The 15929-nt window shown below is 41.3% G+C and overlaps 5 protein-coding genes across 6 annotated transcripts in view; 3 read left to right on the top strand and 2 right to left on the bottom strand.

The window, feature by feature from the left end:
- LOC135941793 (leucine-rich repeat-containing protein 57-like) overlaps positions 1-15929 on the bottom strand; it is a 74265-nt gene that overhangs the window by 34613 nt on the left and 23723 nt on the right. The gene's annotated exons all lie outside the window — the stretch shown is intronic.
- Positions 41-7049, top strand: Pfas (phosphoribosylformylglycinamidine synthase). Its single transcript, XM_065487718.1, has 13 exons — positions 41-654; positions 1211-1361; positions 1432-1700; positions 1754-1991; positions 2044-2304; positions 2368-2441; positions 2781-3078; positions 3167-3474; positions 3524-3928; positions 4750-4980; positions 5033-5599; positions 5769-6053; positions 6418-7049. The coding sequence occupies exons 1-13, from the start codon at positions 244-246 to the stop codon at positions 6802-6804; spliced, it is 3885 nt and encodes a 1294-aa protein (XP_065343790.1). The 5' UTR covers positions 41-243; the 3' UTR covers positions 6805-7049.
- Positions 6937-7846, bottom strand: Ufc1 (Ubiquitin-fold modifier conjugating enzyme 1). Its single transcript, XM_065487720.1, has 4 exons — positions 7624-7846; positions 7423-7554; positions 7191-7358; positions 6937-7133 (listed from the first exon to the last, which is right to left on the bottom strand). Exons 1-4 carry the CDS (start codon positions 7744-7746, stop codon positions 7059-7061), a joined length of 498 nt encoding a protein of 165 aa, XP_065343792.1. The 5' UTR covers positions 7747-7846; the 3' UTR covers positions 6937-7058.
- On the top strand, positions 8149-11808 carry Atf6 (bZIP_ATF6 domain-containing protein ATf6). The gene is made up of 6 exons (XM_065487719.1): positions 8149-8415; positions 8940-9007; positions 9064-9370; positions 9432-9503; positions 9564-9997; positions 11234-11808. The coding sequence occupies exons 1-6, from the start codon at positions 8343-8345 to the stop codon at positions 11639-11641; spliced, it is 1362 nt and encodes a 453-aa protein (XP_065343791.1). The 5' UTR covers positions 8149-8342; the 3' UTR covers positions 11642-11808.
- On the top strand, positions 12680-14344 carry LOC135943600 (uncharacterized). 2 transcript variants are annotated; one of them, XM_065490228.1, is made up of 4 exons: positions 12680-13130; positions 13207-13321; positions 13372-13565; positions 14018-14344. In XM_065490228.1, the coding sequence occupies exons 1-4, from the start codon at positions 12780-12782 to the stop codon at positions 14336-14338; spliced, it is 981 nt and encodes a 326-aa protein (XP_065346300.1). In that variant the 5' UTR covers positions 12680-12779; the 3' UTR covers positions 14339-14344. The 2 variants fall into 2 exon arrangements, with proteins under 2 accessions (XP_065346300.1, XP_065346301.1); XM_065490229.1 differs by having other exon boundaries at positions 12681-13130; positions 13390-13565.

Below are 15929 nucleotides of genomic sequence, written 5' to 3'. Positions count from 1 at the left end.
CAAGCAAAGTGTGGGAACGGGAACCAGGCCTCTTTACGAAAAAGAGCCAAAAGAGGATGATGTCTATGCGTCGCCTGACCGTACCACCACTCTGAATCGACCACTTGTTGCGCCCAGAGCACTGACCTGCTCTTCAAGGGTCACGTGCTCGCTGCCCTCTCTGCCGCATCTCTTGGATTGCTCCAGGCCACCGCCTCATTTTCATTTTCAGTCAAGAGTAAGACAGTCTCTCAACGTCTCAACATGATCTTTCGTCTCTTCCGCACGCCGGCCGCCTCGGAGGACCGCCTGGCCTCTTGGCTGGCAACCCTGAGGAAGGTCTCTCCGGACCTGTCCTCTGTGGATGCGGAGTTGTCGTTCTACGTTCAGCTCGAGACTGACGAGGCCCTTGATGACATCCAACTTGGTCGTCTTCTTTGGCTACTGGCAGACCCTGATGCACCATTATTACTGACAAATTCTTCGGTGCTGCCTCCAGAGACGGTAGATTCGATTTTGATTGAGATCGGCCCACGTCTTAATTTTTCTACGGCCTTTTCGACCAACGCTGTCTCGATTTGCAAAGCTGTCGGCCTCCCTGTTGTCAGACTGGAGGTTGCCACCCGGTACCTCCTAAAATGGCCCCAAAAAGCCGACAGAAAAGTGGAGCAGCAGGTATATTTATCATTTACATAGTAATTACTGCCGTATTAGCTAGGTAATTATTTTCGTCACCATATAATTTCGTGATTTGTGAGCAAGGCTAACCATAAGTAAAGTGGTCATTTTTTCCCCTTTTTTTCAAGGAAACATTTAAATTTGTGTACGCTTAACATCAATGGCTGTATAGATTTCATGTTTTTCTTTATTATTTATATTATATAAATAAACATTATATTTATAATATATAAATAAACACATTAAAAGTCTTCGTTCATTTTATATCATAGAGGGGAGTCCGAAACTCACCATTTTAATATAAAAATATTAGCTTGTCATAATTAGTTATATAATTAAAAATGAGATCACAATCAGGATGCTGTTTGTTTATCGGGCTCTATTTCCATCTTGTTTGTTATGCAAGTATGTCAATACAACGTACATTTTTAAATCCATGGTTTATCTGTGTAAAGAATAGCAGAGAATTAATTATTGCTACTTATCCGATAACCTAGATTGATTTTGCTTTGGCTGGAAAAAAATTCTTTATTTTAATCAAGCCGTCTTTCAGTTGTTAAGTTCGCTGCACGACCGCATGACTGAATGCCGCTACCTGAAGCCCCTCACCTCGTTTGACCTTGACGTGAAGCCGCAGCCGTGGTTTGAAGTCGACGTGTTGGGCAGGGGTCAAGATGCTCTGAAAGAGGTCGACAAGAAGTTAGGTGCGTGCCGGCACTCTTTCAAAATAGCGGCCTCATTGGCTAGTTAATTGTGTTAATTGCGTGTCATCAGGCTTGGCCTTTGACATGTGGGATCTTCAGTTCTATTACGAACTGTTCAGCCAGCGGCTCAAGCGAAACCCGACATCAGTCGAGTGTTTCGATTTGGCCCAGTCCAACAGCGAGCACAGCAGGCATTGGTTTTTCAAAGGGGCGGTCACCCTTGACGGAGTTCCGCAGAAAGACAACCTGTTTGATTTGGTCATTCGAACTCAAGATCATTCCAATCAAAACAACATAATCAAATTCAACGATAACTCTAGTGCCATCAGGGGCTTCGAGGTACAAAATCTCATTTCATTTGGGATGTTGGCAAATTACAATGTTCAACTCAGGTGACTGCATTGCGCCCAACTGATCCTACTCGCCCAAGCCCTTTCAAAGTTCACCCGCGCCACCTTCAACACGTCGTCTTTACCGCCGAGACTCACAATTTCCCGACAGGGGTTGCCCCATTCAGTGGAGCCACGACGGGCACTGGCGGGCGTTTGCGAGATGTGCACGCCGTCGGCAGAGGCGGCCACTATATTGCAGGCACTGCAGGCTACAGTTTTGGAGCGCTCCACATTCCAGGTTCGTTCGATTAAATCGATTTTGTAGTATTTCTTGAAGACGCATGATGCAGGTTACAAGCTTCCTTGGGAGGATGAGTCCCTGCACTACCCGCCAAACTTCGCCCATCCTTTGGAAATCGCCGTGGAGGCCAGCAATGGTGCTTCAGACTATGGAAACAAGTTTGGCGAGCCGGTCGTGTGCGGCTTCACCAGGTCCTTCGGCCTCGTCTTGCCAGACGGTGAGAGGAGGGAATATGTCAAGCCCATTATGTTCAGCGGTGGAATTGGTGCCTTGGATCACGACCAAGTGGTGAAGCAAGCTCCTGAGAAAGGTTAATTTCTTATTGAGAAATGAAAAGCCTTTTTTTATCTGATACATCTTCTGATTATTTCAGGAATGGAAGTTGTGAAAGTCGGCGGCCCTGTTTACAGAATTGGAGTTGGTGGTGGAGCTGCCAGCTCTGTGGAGGTATTTCTTTTGAGGCTAGATATTTTAAATAACAGAAAAACTTTGTCCCATGTCATGTCTCTCCACACAAAAAAAGAAATTTAAAATTGATATGAATAAAAGCACTGCTGAAGTACTGAAAGGCGCCAGGAGTTGCTTTTGATGCGCTATTTTAAAAATCATTTTCATGCAAAGGCGTTACAATTCAGATTTTATCATTAAAACTTTAGTAGTTAAAACTTTAACGTTTGAATCGATGCATACATCTTTCTCCTATGCGTTGTATGTGGCCCTCCTTGTACAATGAAGAAAATTGAATGAGAAATAATTTGCGATTTTTAATCAAACGATCGTCCTCAGGTTCAAGGTGACAATAGTGCAGAACTAGATTTTGGCGCTGTGCAACGTGGTGATGCCGAAATGGAGCAAAAACTCCACAGGGTCATCCGTGCTTGCCTTGAGTCGCCGCAGGGCAACCCCATCTGCAGCATTCACGACCAAGGGGCTGGAGGCAACGGGAATGTTTTGAAAGAGCTTGTGGAGCCTGCCGGCGCCGTGATTTACGCTGATCGCTTCCAGCTGGGTGATCCTACTATCAGCACTTTGGAATTGTGGGGTGCTGAATACCAAGAGAGTGACGCCCTTCTTTGCAAGCCAGGTAAACAAAAATAAATTAATAAAAAAATCAGCAGATATTAGGGATGCTTTTTAAATAATGAGTGATTATTTGATTATTTTAATCACAGGAAAGGACGCGGAATTGCTGCGAGCTGTGGCTAAACGAGAAAAGTGTCCAGTTGATTTTGTTGGAAGTGTGACAGGCGATGGACAAGTGAAGCTCATTGAAGCCGGCGCAGCTTCTGATGCCAAATTGCCGGTGGACCTCGACCTCGCCCTGGTGCTGGGCAAAATGCCGCCAAAGAATTTCGACCTGCGGAGGGCCAACTGGGCTCAACCTCCACTTAAGCTGCCTCTGGGTCTTACGGTTGAGCAGGCTATGGAGAGGGTGCTTCGTCTCCCCAGCGTCGCCAGCAAGCGCTGGCTGACCAACAAGGTATGTCTTGATTTTAGCTGAAGAATGCCACATAATTATTTTTTCGCAGGTTGACCGCAGCGTGACAGGTCTCGTCGCTCAGCAGCAGTGCGTCGGTCCGCTTCAGGCTCCTCTCGCAGACGCGGCAGTCATCGCCCTGAGCTACTTTGGACACGAGGGAGCTGCCACCTCAATTGGAGAGCAGCCAATCAAGGGCCTGGTGGACGCAGCGCGTGGAGCCAGGATGACCGTGGCCGAGGCGCTGAGCAACCTGGCAACCACAGTCATCAGCGATCTGCGAGACGTCAAGTGCAGTGGCAACTGGATGTGGGCCGCCAAGCTGCCAGGAGAGGGGGCTGCCCTGTGGGACGCCTGTGCAGCCATGAGCGACGTAATGGCACAACTTGGCGTTGCTGTTGATGGAGGCAAAGACTCGCTATCTATGGCAGCAAGGGTTGAAGGAAAAACTGTCAAGGTGCGTGCAGGGATTTGTATAAACTACTTCTATTTTTCTTAATTAAAAAAGATTCTCGGACTATACTAAGGGATGCTACTCAATGCAACGCAGACCATTCAAGAAATCATCAAAAGCCAAACGTTAAGCAAATTTTCTAAAACATTTTAAGCGAGTGCCAAAATGTCCCAGAAAAAACTCAAAACATTCATTGTAGCCAAACACCCATGACTAGGACAGCCATTTCGGGTATTAAACCCTCGTCAGCTAGCCTTTGGTGCAGCGAGTCTCTCACCTCACGGAAAGCGAACATCTCTGTTGCGTCAATCTCCAACACTAACTCAACCAGGTTTTAAGCTGGCAGCTTGCATCGGACAAAAACGCGTGGCGTTCAATTCAAACAATTTCTCGAATAGTATAAATCGTTGCAGGAGTTCTAACACGGAATTTAAAGAAAAATACGCGACCTAATGCAAGAGAGCATCAATCTCTCCAATGCAAAGGATTTTTGCTCAATACAAAACGAAAAAATTCCAGGAATATTTGTTCTACTTCTATTTTGAAAACATTTAAACACTTTTTAGCGTTTAATTAAAACTCTAACTGCAGAAATAATGAAATTCAAACTAACATGCTTGCTCTTCCATGCGCAGAGTTGTTGAGGATGGGTGGCCAATTTGAGAGGAAAAACTGAATTCTCCTCTTCTATTTCACTTATATAGCCACTCATCTTTTGTCAACTCCGCGCAGAGTAAATATAAGCCATTAAGTATATTATATAGTTTTTGCATATAATTTCCTGCGTATTTTTAAAATATTTTAAACTACATGCGTTGGCTTAGGCTCCAGGAACGTTGGTGGTATCATGCTACGCTCCTTGCCCTGATGTTCGCAAAGTGGCCACTCCTGATCTGAAACTACCCGGAGAGGATGCTTTGCTGTATGTTGATTTGAGTGGTGGAAAGTGTCGACTTGGTGGCTCTGCCTTGGCGCAGTGCTACGGCCAAATTGGAAACGAATCTCCAGATTTGAATGATGCGAAATTGTTTGTCAGCGCCTTCGAAGCTATCCAGGTAAGTTTTTATGTTCACTTTGAGCACTAGATGCTGATGATTTATTTTTCAGCATTTGGTTAAGTGCGGCATTGTGGTTGCGGGGCATGATATCAGTGACGGAGGTCTGCTGGTGGCTGCCGTTGAGATGGCCATTGGAGGCTGTTGTGGGCTACAGCTAAACGTTGACAGCAAACCTGCAGATCCCTCGCTAGCAGTGCTGTTTGCTGAGGAAGTCGGCTGGGTGCTTGAGGTGGCCGCCATCAATCGAGAAGCAGCCCTCGCCACATTCCGAAGCAGGGGAGTGCCCTGCCATGTGATAGGGTCTTCCACGAAAAACAGGACTATCAACGTTAACCTGAACAGCACCAACCTACTGCACACCAGCCTGTCCAACCTCATTAAGCTTTGGGAGGAGACTTCCTATCAGCTGGAGCTGCGACAGGCCAACAACAAATGCGTCGAAGAAGAATTTGAGGTTTTGGTATCAGGAGAAACGCTGCCAGAGCAGATCGCTGGATTTGATTGGGTCAGCCGCCCTCAACTAATCTCAAAAAGCATTCCAGTCGCCGTACTCCGGGAAGAAGGTGTCAACGGTGATAGAGAGATGGCTGCTGCCCTGGTCACAGCTGGGTTTGAGGTACTCTTATTAAACAGTTCTGCACCAAAAAGCTTTTTCCGTTTTACGATTTTTCAGAAAAGTTATGTATACAATATCAGTTAACAACTCAGATTTCTTATCAAAATATCGATTCCCAAGACATATTGTGATTTTGATTTTCTACTTAAAGACCTTTTTAATTTTCTAGGTTTGGGATGTCACAGTGTCTGACCTGCTGGCTGGAAGTTCCCTGAGTGCATTCAGAGGGGTTATTTTCCCAGGTGGATTCAGTTATGCTGACGTTCTTGGCTCCGCCAAGGGATGGGCCGCTGCCCTGAGATTCCATCCCTCCGCAGCAGCCCAGCTTGACGATTTCTTCAATCGTCCAAACACCTTCAGCCTGGGCGTCTGTAATGGCTGCCAGCTAATGGCTCTGCTTGGATGGTGTGGAAAGGGAGTCGCACTCAAACGAAACAAGTCTGAACGCTTTGAGGTGAGTTTCAAGTTGGCTAAAGGCTCATGAAACATCATGTTCATACGGTTGATTAGGGATTTTTTATCTATCAGCTGGCAGTTTAATTTGACATTCATTCTCAACATGGATTTTAAAATATTTCGCAAATATTTCTCGCCTTTAACCATTTTAAATTTTTTGTAAGGAAAGAATGGTTAGTTAAAAATTGTCAAATAATTTCAGTAATTCTCGACAGCTATGATTGAGCATTTTTTTATTCTTAGGAATTAGAATTAATTTCAGCAATTAAATTTAGGCCTCAACTAGCCAAATAATGTCTCATAAATTGTAATTCAAATTAACTGTTAGGGTGAAACTATCTGAAATACCCAATTTGTTGCAGAGCCGTTTCTGCGCCATTCGAGTCGAGAAGGGAGCCTCTAAAGTGTGGTTGAAGGACATGGAAGGCAGCGTCTTGGGTGCGTGGGTGGCGCACGGAGAGGGCCTCCTCGCCGGAGTAGCTGATGACCGCGTCGCCTTGCGATATGTTGGACCAGACAGCCGGCCCACGCAGGCTTACCCATTTAACCCGAATGGCAGCCCTAACGCCACAGCGGGCATTGCCTCTGCTGACGGTCGCCACTTGGCGATGATGCCCCACCCTGAGCGCTGCGTGCGCCCCTGGCACTTGCCCTTCAAGCCCAGCCAGTGGAGCCAGCTCGACACTGCACCCTGGCAGAAACTTTTTGACAACGCGTACCTCTGGGCAAGCGGACAAAGTCCTGCTTGATTTTATTCTGTGATGGGAAAATCAAAATTTTTTATAATTCTCTTAATGATGATTGATAGAAGCCATATTTTTTACGGTTTAAAGGAAAAGATTTTTGTCAAAACATTTTTTAAAATAAAAATATTTTAGAGGTGTATTTTGAGATAACATGGTTTTTAATTTGTTATCACAATGGTATATTATTATAACAGAAATATTAAAAGAATATCAAAATAAACCAACACAAGAGTAGTTTTTTTCCAAGATATGACCCATTACTCTTTTTCATTGTATTTCACAACTCCTTTTTCAATCATCTCAGGAATTTCAACAGCTAGCCATGGACCCAACTGTGAGATGCCAAAATTAGTCTAGAGTTTAACCCTGAATTAATATTAATTTCTTACCCCTAGAGCCATCGCATGAGCAATTCCAAATTTGGGAACATTTCTTGCCCAAAGAGGCTTAAAATGATCGGTCAGGCAAATTTTTCCTCCACGGTACATTTTTGCTGTTTTCCCATCTAATTCAGGAAGCGCAATTTCTGGAGCAGTCGTGGGATACGTTACTGGAATCTGAATTTTACATAAATTTTTATTTAATTAGCAATTGACAAAAATTGAAGGGTTTGCAACTCACGTCAAATTCGACGTCAAACTCGTATTTCAGCATGTCCTGGACGTGCCAGCACTTTCCAAACCACTTAGTGCCTTCCTTATTAGACTCTAGTCGAAACCAATCATTGTCGGCAGACTTGTTGTTCTGCACGTACTGTAAACCAAATATCGAATTTTTGACAGCTGGAAACTTGTTGCAGTGAAAGTTTTATTATTTACCCACCTGAATTAGCGATTGATATTCTTCCTTTAGCCTTTGAACCCAGAGATCTTTGTCCCTCGGGCCTGCTTTAGTTTTCAGCAGAGGGATTTTTGATAGGGTTTTTTTCGTACTTTCATCAACCATCCTACCGACGGAACCTTTAACACAACAGACCACAAATTAGAAATCACTATAGATGGTGCACACTCGGCACTAGTCCTGTTCCTGTGCTCAGTGTGCTCTTTAAACAGGGAAACGTGTTGGCACACATGCGCATTGTGCGGACTATTCTGCTTTGCTTAACTTCGCTGTTGGCTGTTGTTTTTCTTTTTATTTTTATCAGTAGGGGGAGAAACATACAAAATCAAATTTTAATTTGGGTTTTTTATTAAGCTGTTCTTAATGTATAAAAACAATAGATGAAAATAATAATCATACAGCTTTGACTACGTGTAGAATGATGGCAAAAATGAAGAATCAATATGATTAACTTCAAGAGTTTTAGTTTTTTTAGGTTAGTTGGCAGCATTCTGTGTTTTGATGTGTTCCACGCCCATGGCCCATTCCCTTTCCACCCACCTTTTGACAGCATCCATTCTGAAAATGAAAATTGTGTATGTATTTACGTGATCTATCTGACGAGCATTTCTGTTGCAATTTTATCGTTTAAGGGCCGCAATTAACGGCCATTTACTCTCGAAAAAATCTCGGAGTATATTTAAGTCACAATCCACAAACAAATGGACGAACAGGTCAACCTGGAGCAATTTTTGCTACCCAACTTTGCTGGCATGGACAGCGATCTTGACTTGGGTTTGTACAAAATTTGCATTTCAAATTTTAACATCTTCAATTAGATATGACGTAATATATGATATTTTATTAACCATACTAATTTTTTTCTTATCGCTTCCTTTCGATTTCATTAATTTAATGATGTCTCGGCCACATAGTGCAACGTAGCAATCATGTTCTCCATTCTGCTCTTGTTTCCGGCTTCTATGTATATTATTGTTGACATCCTGTGCTCACATGGTTAAAAGTTTATTGCTTAAATTAAAATCAATTCATCAATTACCTAAACTTTTATTTTTTGTTGCATTAAAACTTAATATATTGTGAGATTTGTGTATTAATAACAATTTTACACATTGTTAGCATACAATAATTTATTTAAATATTTTATAATATATTATGTATATGACTGTAACTAATAATATACATAATGGTTTTAAAAAATTGTATTTCAAGTTTACATAATAATTAATATATCTATAAACATATCATACATATAGACAAATGAAAAAAATATTTAAAAACTAAAATAATGCTTTCAGGTCTCTCCGGTTTCTCGGACATGCCAGATATTGATAATTTCCCTCCGTCATTGAGTGATGATCTGGAGGTAAACTGAACAGTTTTTTTTTTAAAATTGGTCAGTCATTAATCCCTTTTGTCTAGCTTCAAGTGGGAGTGGATGTCGAGGAAGATTACCTTTTCAGTGATGGAATTTTGAATTTGGACAAGATCCCACTGGAATGGGCTCCAGATAAAATCTCTTTGTCAAGAAATAACATGCAAATAAGTGTGAAAAATGAACCGGGTACGCCACCAAGTCCAACCGGCAGCTCTGATAGCGGCTGCTCTGATAGTGGCTGCTGGCCCAAGACTGAAACTGAAACGCCGCCAGTTTCTCCCCCCAGAGTGGTTGTACCAAAATTCCAATCAGTTGTGATGCTGCCTCAAATGAATTTTGTGCCAGTTAATGGTCAGTTTGTTGCATCTGTCATTCCTGTAAGCTTTGAAAATTATAATCGCGTAAATTGCAGGGCGATCAAAGACAGCCAAGAGGATACAACCAAAACCTGCCGAGGACATAAAGGCGAGACCCATAAAAATAGGTACAGCCATCACATTTTAAACTCTCATCAGAAAACCAAAACCAAGAACATATTTTGCAGAGTGGATACCTGGTCAAGAAACTGTAACCTCAACAACAGATATGCGACTCCTCAAGAAGCACCAGCGCATGATCAAAAACAGAGAATCAGCTTGCCAGTCTCGGAAGAAGAAAAAAGAGTACTTGAACGCGCTGGAGACACGGATAAACAACCTTCTGATGGAAAACAAACAGCTCAGGTGCGAGAATGAAGAGCTGAAGGCGCGACTGGCAAAGCAAGAGGTGCCCCGCGGCAAAAAGGGCGTGATCACCCTTTGCGCTTGTCTCATGCTGGTCGCCTTCAACCCTCTCTCTGTCTTCCAACCATCTGATCTGCCAGACCCTGTTGTCCAACATCCAATCAGAAGTCCCGCTGGTCGCTCTTTGCTTTGGATGGGCGACAGCAAGCCCAAGGCGCTCCCCCGTTGCCCTGTTGCAATAAATCAGACTGAATCGGTAAGTTTCACAGGTTATTTTAAATAATTGGTTGATCCTACAAAAAGTTTAAAAAATAGGAAATTTATCTAGTTGTCAAAGAGTGACTCAATTTTTCTGGATATCCTTGTTTTTTTCATGGCCTCTACAGGAAAAAATAATTGGTGTATTGGACAAGAAATTTTGATTTAAGTAATGATATGAAAAATCAACTGTCAGCAGAAATGCAGCTTCCTTGGTGTGTACAAAATATTTCAACATTAAGGTACAGTAGAAATCTAGAAATACAGAAAAATAAACAGCTTGCTATACAGCTACACACCAAGTAAGCTGCATTTTTGTTTCTTCTGACAATTATGACAACCTCGCGTGCTTCCTCATTTGCATTTATCAAGGATTAAAAAATCAACCTTGATGTCAATTTTTTAACCATAAATCAGGCAAAAAGGGTTAGGTTTTCCAGATCTGTTGTGTCGTTTGGTCATGAATTTAACTTCACGGAATATAAGAAAAAAAGTAAATGGCAGCCTACTAGAGATCTTGCCAGCAAATTAGGTCGAGATACTGTATTTCCTGAACAAGAAAATTTTTTTGAACAAGTTTATCTGGTATTGTTTTACAATACCTTACTTCTTTTGTTTGTCACACAAGGACAATGCCTAAAAATACTAAAAATCCTGACTAGAATTCTCCATTTATTTTTCTATCAATTACATATATTTTCAACTTTTTCCACCAAAACTATTTTTCCTAAATAAGTGCCCTTCTAAAATAAATGACAGAAGGTATACCTACCAAATTATTGTTAATAGCATGAAACACAGCTTTAACAGCAAGCCGTTTTGTATGTATTGACTTCTGCGCTGCAAAAATGCACAAATTGACAAGGCTAAACCTTGTTCTGACCAAAAAAAAAAAAAAAAAAAAAATCTAGTTAGAGCAACAGACCAGTCAAAATCTCAATTATTACTTTATGATTTAAAACCAATAACCAAAGTTGTTGCCATGCTCGAAAAACCAACTGCCATTTCTACGCAGAAAAAGAAAGAACCACAATTTATATTAAATTTGCATTGTATATTCCACAGTTAATTTTAAGTTATCTTTTTTTCTAAATAATGTAATAACTTAAATATAAATCGAAGTACTTGCCACATCATAAAAAGCATAGCAAATTTTATACAAATAACCTACTCAGTAAAGTGGGTTATTCATCAGATTGTCGTCAAAAATCACACTTAAAACATCTTTTTGCAGGATCGTCTAAATTCGCAGCTTCGCGGCTGCTTCTCAACAAACTCGAGCAGGGTTGAGCGTGTACCAAGACCTGCAGCAAAGAAGAAACTGCGCAAGAGCAGTGCATTAGCTCTTTACGGACCTCACGAGGCATTGTTTGACGCAATCGGGCGTCGTGATGACTTTTTCTATGTGTTCAGCACAGAGCACGTGTTGCGAGCTGCCAAGGCGCACAACGTCAGTTCCAGACCCAAAGTGGCCCTGGTGTTGCCCACAGTGAACGCGTCTGTGCCCAGTCATAAGGTAGCCCTGCTGCAAGTGGAGTGCGAAGTCATCGACACTAGGGCGTTCGCGGTAGACCAACGTCTCATGCCCAACGCGACCGCAACTGCTCGCCGCTGGAGGCGGGACTTCTTCGGCCACAATTGAACTCTAGTCGGCACCTTGTTATATGATAATGAATTTTATTGCACCGCATTCATGTCCTCTGTTGGAAAAAAAATTATTGGTCATTGACTGGCTCTTCTAGTACCTTCGATATTAAACGTGTATTGGCTCACTTAAAATAATTAAATTTGTTCTACTTGCATAACTTATTTATTGAAGTTTTTGCTTACATTTTTACAACTTTATTCGGATCAAAATAATATTATAATGTGACTAGAGGCCTCGGCCAGCGGCACTGCGCCGCGCTACCTGGCAATTTTTAGATCACGTTGGCAGCAGACGTTGAAAAAGAGTCAAAAATTGAAAAGTGCTGGAGAAAACATGTCTTCCGGACTTTTGAGCCGTTAAGCGCTATCAAACTTCAAGTTTAAATTAATGAAAATGGCCAGTCGCTGCTGCCGGGCAGGAAATTTGGCCAAGCCGATCCCTTAAATCTCGCGGTTGGGACCTCTAATTATGACAAATTTCTATTGGTATAGTGTCATTCAATGCGATTAGTTGGTTCTTCGGTAATCTTAATTGGGAATATCCATGAATTTAGATTTTTAATACTAAATAACTATAGCCGAATAATATCATTTATCGTTCATCTAAACTTGGAAATTATTAGGGAATTGAAAAAGGAAAAATTAGAATTTTTCCATTCTTTAATAATTACGTTTATGCTCTCAGAATTAAATATCTAACGTTATTGTCATTGAATTTATATTTTATTATTTTAATAAGCTTTATGTACTGCTTCTACCTTGCAGCTATAGCTTTTTGTTAAATTAATAGCGTTAATAGCTGTCAATCTGCACCTCCACAAGTGTTTCTCCTGGGTCGCTTCCCGCGCAAATCCGGTTCTACCGGTTATTGGTCCAAATAGCACTTATTAAAACCGCGAGAGGTCACCACATTACAAAACATCACAGTAAAACATTGTCAGTCGATAAAATTGTTGAATCGCGCCCATTTTTAATGCTAGCTAAACGACAGTTGAAAGTCCAACCGGTAGAGTATCGATACCAATTTAATATTTCATTCGGTGTGGGAAACGCTTTCTGGGCGGCCATCTTGATTTTAACAGAACCAGCGTCCCGCCAGTTATTCCGCGTCCTATCGGTAAATTTGCTGAAAAATGTCTAACGTCGAGGAAACTGTGGTCGAATTTGAACCTCAAAGCGAAGATGAGGCCGCGCCATCGCCGGCCAAAGCTAGCCGACCGTCCACATCGAAGCGAGAGACAAAATCGGACGTATGGGCATACTTCCAGAAGAACGAACTGACAGGGATTTGCAACTTATGCGGGAAAGAAGTTCGCCACGGTGGTGGTACCACCAACGTCAGGGCTCACCTGAGGGCCAAGCACCACATGGTGTACGTCCTTGGAATGGACCCGACCGACCCCAGGGTGCTCGAGGCCGAGGCGACCAAGTCGTCCAAGAAGCGACCACGCCGTCGCATTGTCAAGTCTGAAGGCTCAAAGCAGGTGTGTAAAGCCGGGAAAGACAACACAAAATTTTGTGTTTTTGTTATTATGGTTAATTTTAATTTCTAATTTTTAGGACTCAGTCGTTTACTTTGAGGTGGAAGATCAGATGAGAATAGTTGGCAATGAGCCTCAGGCTTACTTCATGGTCAATGAAGATGGTACTGTAGAGAAGGCCCCTGCACCACAAGGTAAATTTAAATCCTTCAGTCAACTTTTATTTTATGACAACAGTATTTAGAAGGGCTAAATGTTTCAGCCATGTCCGTTGGAAAACCAATCTTGGCTCGCATTTCGCCTAACTGCCCAACTGTCCCGATGTACGTCGCCGCCCACTCTGAGTTTCGGCTGGGCTTGAGGTGCCGGTCGCCGCAGGTGCGTCTGCGCGGTTTCACCATCAGCACGCAGACTTGCGACCCATTCTTCCTGGCCAACGTGAGTGCTCTATTAATATCAACTATTAAAAATTGGAAGAGTTCCTTCTTCGATTTAGAAATGCTATTAATTGTTCATTTTTACTAAATTAAATACTGATATTTTAAGGATCTTATTAGATTGTAAAAGGTTAAATTTAGTAGTTTTGTCGCATATATTTGCTTCTAGCTTTTATCTCTACAATTTTTTGTTCATGTATCTTAATTTTTTTTAGAGTGGAACACTGAATCAATGTTATAAAACATTTATATTTTTGTTTGAGGCCTCGAGCTAGATTATTTTAATGTATCGTTGCCCCATTGAATTCGGCTAAATTATGCAAATTTGAGAAAAATAAGTGAAAATGTACTTAAAAATTGTGTGCAGGAAATGCGAAATAAAAATAATTATTGCTTGTAATTCTCCATTATGTAACTCAACCCTTTCTGAAAAATCATTACTGTTGTTGGCAGGTGCCAGGTGCCTCTGAATGGCGTCCTCAGGAGAACAATTACCACGAGAGCGTGCGTCTGATCGTTGAGGATGGGCTGCGCGAGTTGTTGGCGCTGGACTGGGAGGCAGAGGTGCCTTATGATGCCGAGGCCACTGTTGAGCTTGAGCAGCCGCTGCGCTGCGAGGGCCGCCACCTTGAGGTTGTGCTGCAGCTGAAGAAAGCTGGATTCTACAAGTTCTACGATACTTCCAACCTGAAGCGCGTTGAGAACCTGGTCAGCATTAAGTTTGCTAGGGTCGATCTCTCGGACCGCACCATTTTTAAGAACATCATATTCTAAATGATCAAACCCCTTAACTGTCATTCATCTAAATTATGGATGATCTAAATTATGGATGTTTTGGCATTGTCTTTAATACTAGTGAAGTTGAATACATGCAGTGTGCAGATCATGAGGACAAGTCATTTTTTAATGTCGCTATGAATGTGTCATTCTGTTTGCACTAAAAAGTATCATTTAATTATCGACCATTTAACTACTACATATTATTTCTGGGAGTTTGTAAAAATGCCGTGTGGACCTATTTGCTTACGTTTTAAGAGTTGATTTTCATTATTAGATCAACCCCATATAAATGAATAGTTTATAACTTATGTTCCTGTAAATTTTGGAAAATTATGAGAAAACAGCTGAGGTCAAACTGCACCCCTAGAAATTTGAGTATTTCTATCTTAAACGTGAGGTTATTTTGTAGTTCTGTGTATGTATATTGAATTATTTCTTAGGTCGATTGTAAATAATATGAAAAATAAAGGAAGTACAGATTTTAAGACAATTACGAGTGATTTTTAAAATTGTTTCCCCATGGCAACCATCAGAAATAAATAATAAAAAAACTAAAATTTGGAGGATCTGAAAATCTGGATAACTATATCAACATGGGAGTTCCGGCAAATTAGACCTCGGCGTTTAGCTTCCTCTGTAACTAATTATCTACCGCTGATGAGTTAGCTGAAGTGAATTACCGACCATTAGAAATAAAGTCGACCTTAAACATCGTCGAAACTTAAAACATCGGGAGTAAATACCCAATAACTGTGCCACCCTTATCATCGGAAATTAGAAGAAAAATTTGGTCATACCTCGTATAAAAGAGTCGTTTTATTTATGACTACTAGTATGATTTATAACTTGCATAAATATGACAAAATTCGCTTTGCCTTTACACGAGTGGATTAGAACGGAGATCGGAATTACGTTAATTTTAAGTAGGCCAAGGCATTTAAGGACATTTTGCCTATATTGTTTGTGAAGTTTAGCAACAGTTTATCTTTATAATGTGCAGCAATGAAATCAGGACCAGAAGGGACAGCTAAATTTCAGATTTTGGCAATTTTCTCGAAATATTTAGCGATTTTTAAATGATATTTTCACTTGATTTCGATACCTCTATCTATCCAATGGTGGGCAAATTATGAATTAAATTCCCTTCTGGCAAAATAAATCATGATTATTCCATTAAGGAGCTCAATTACTATAAAATATTTATGCAAGTCGATTTTCTCAAAAATTGAAACTGCAACCAGGGAAGTTTTTAGAAAGTATATCAACTATTTAAAGGTAAATTGGATTCTTCACACATTTTTCTATTATATTTTCCTTTTTATTTATAAAAAACGTGTATAATTTTATATGTTAACATAATATTGCTTAGAAATATTAGTAGGTGTATGTATTTACGGGAAAATAAATCCCTGCCTTTCTCGTCAACTGTTGTTATAGCAATAGATGTTAAGGGTAAAACACAGTCTCGTTAAGTTAAAGTACGCAGCGCTCGAAACACGCACCCACACACACGCATGAAAAGCAAATAGGAGAGGGCATGTCTGTGACCAGCCTAGAGGAATTTACCGAATTTACAGTTCATATT

Source organism: Cloeon dipterum, chromosome 4 (assembly GCF_949628265.1).
Source record: "Cloeon dipterum chromosome 4, ieCloDipt1.1, whole genome shotgun sequence".
Classification (NCBI taxonomy): domain Eukaryota; kingdom Metazoa; phylum Arthropoda; class Insecta; order Ephemeroptera; family Baetidae; genus Cloeon; species Cloeon dipterum.
The sequence above is the reverse complement of the archived record's forward strand: the minus strand, read 5'-3'. Positions and strand labels throughout refer to the sequence as shown.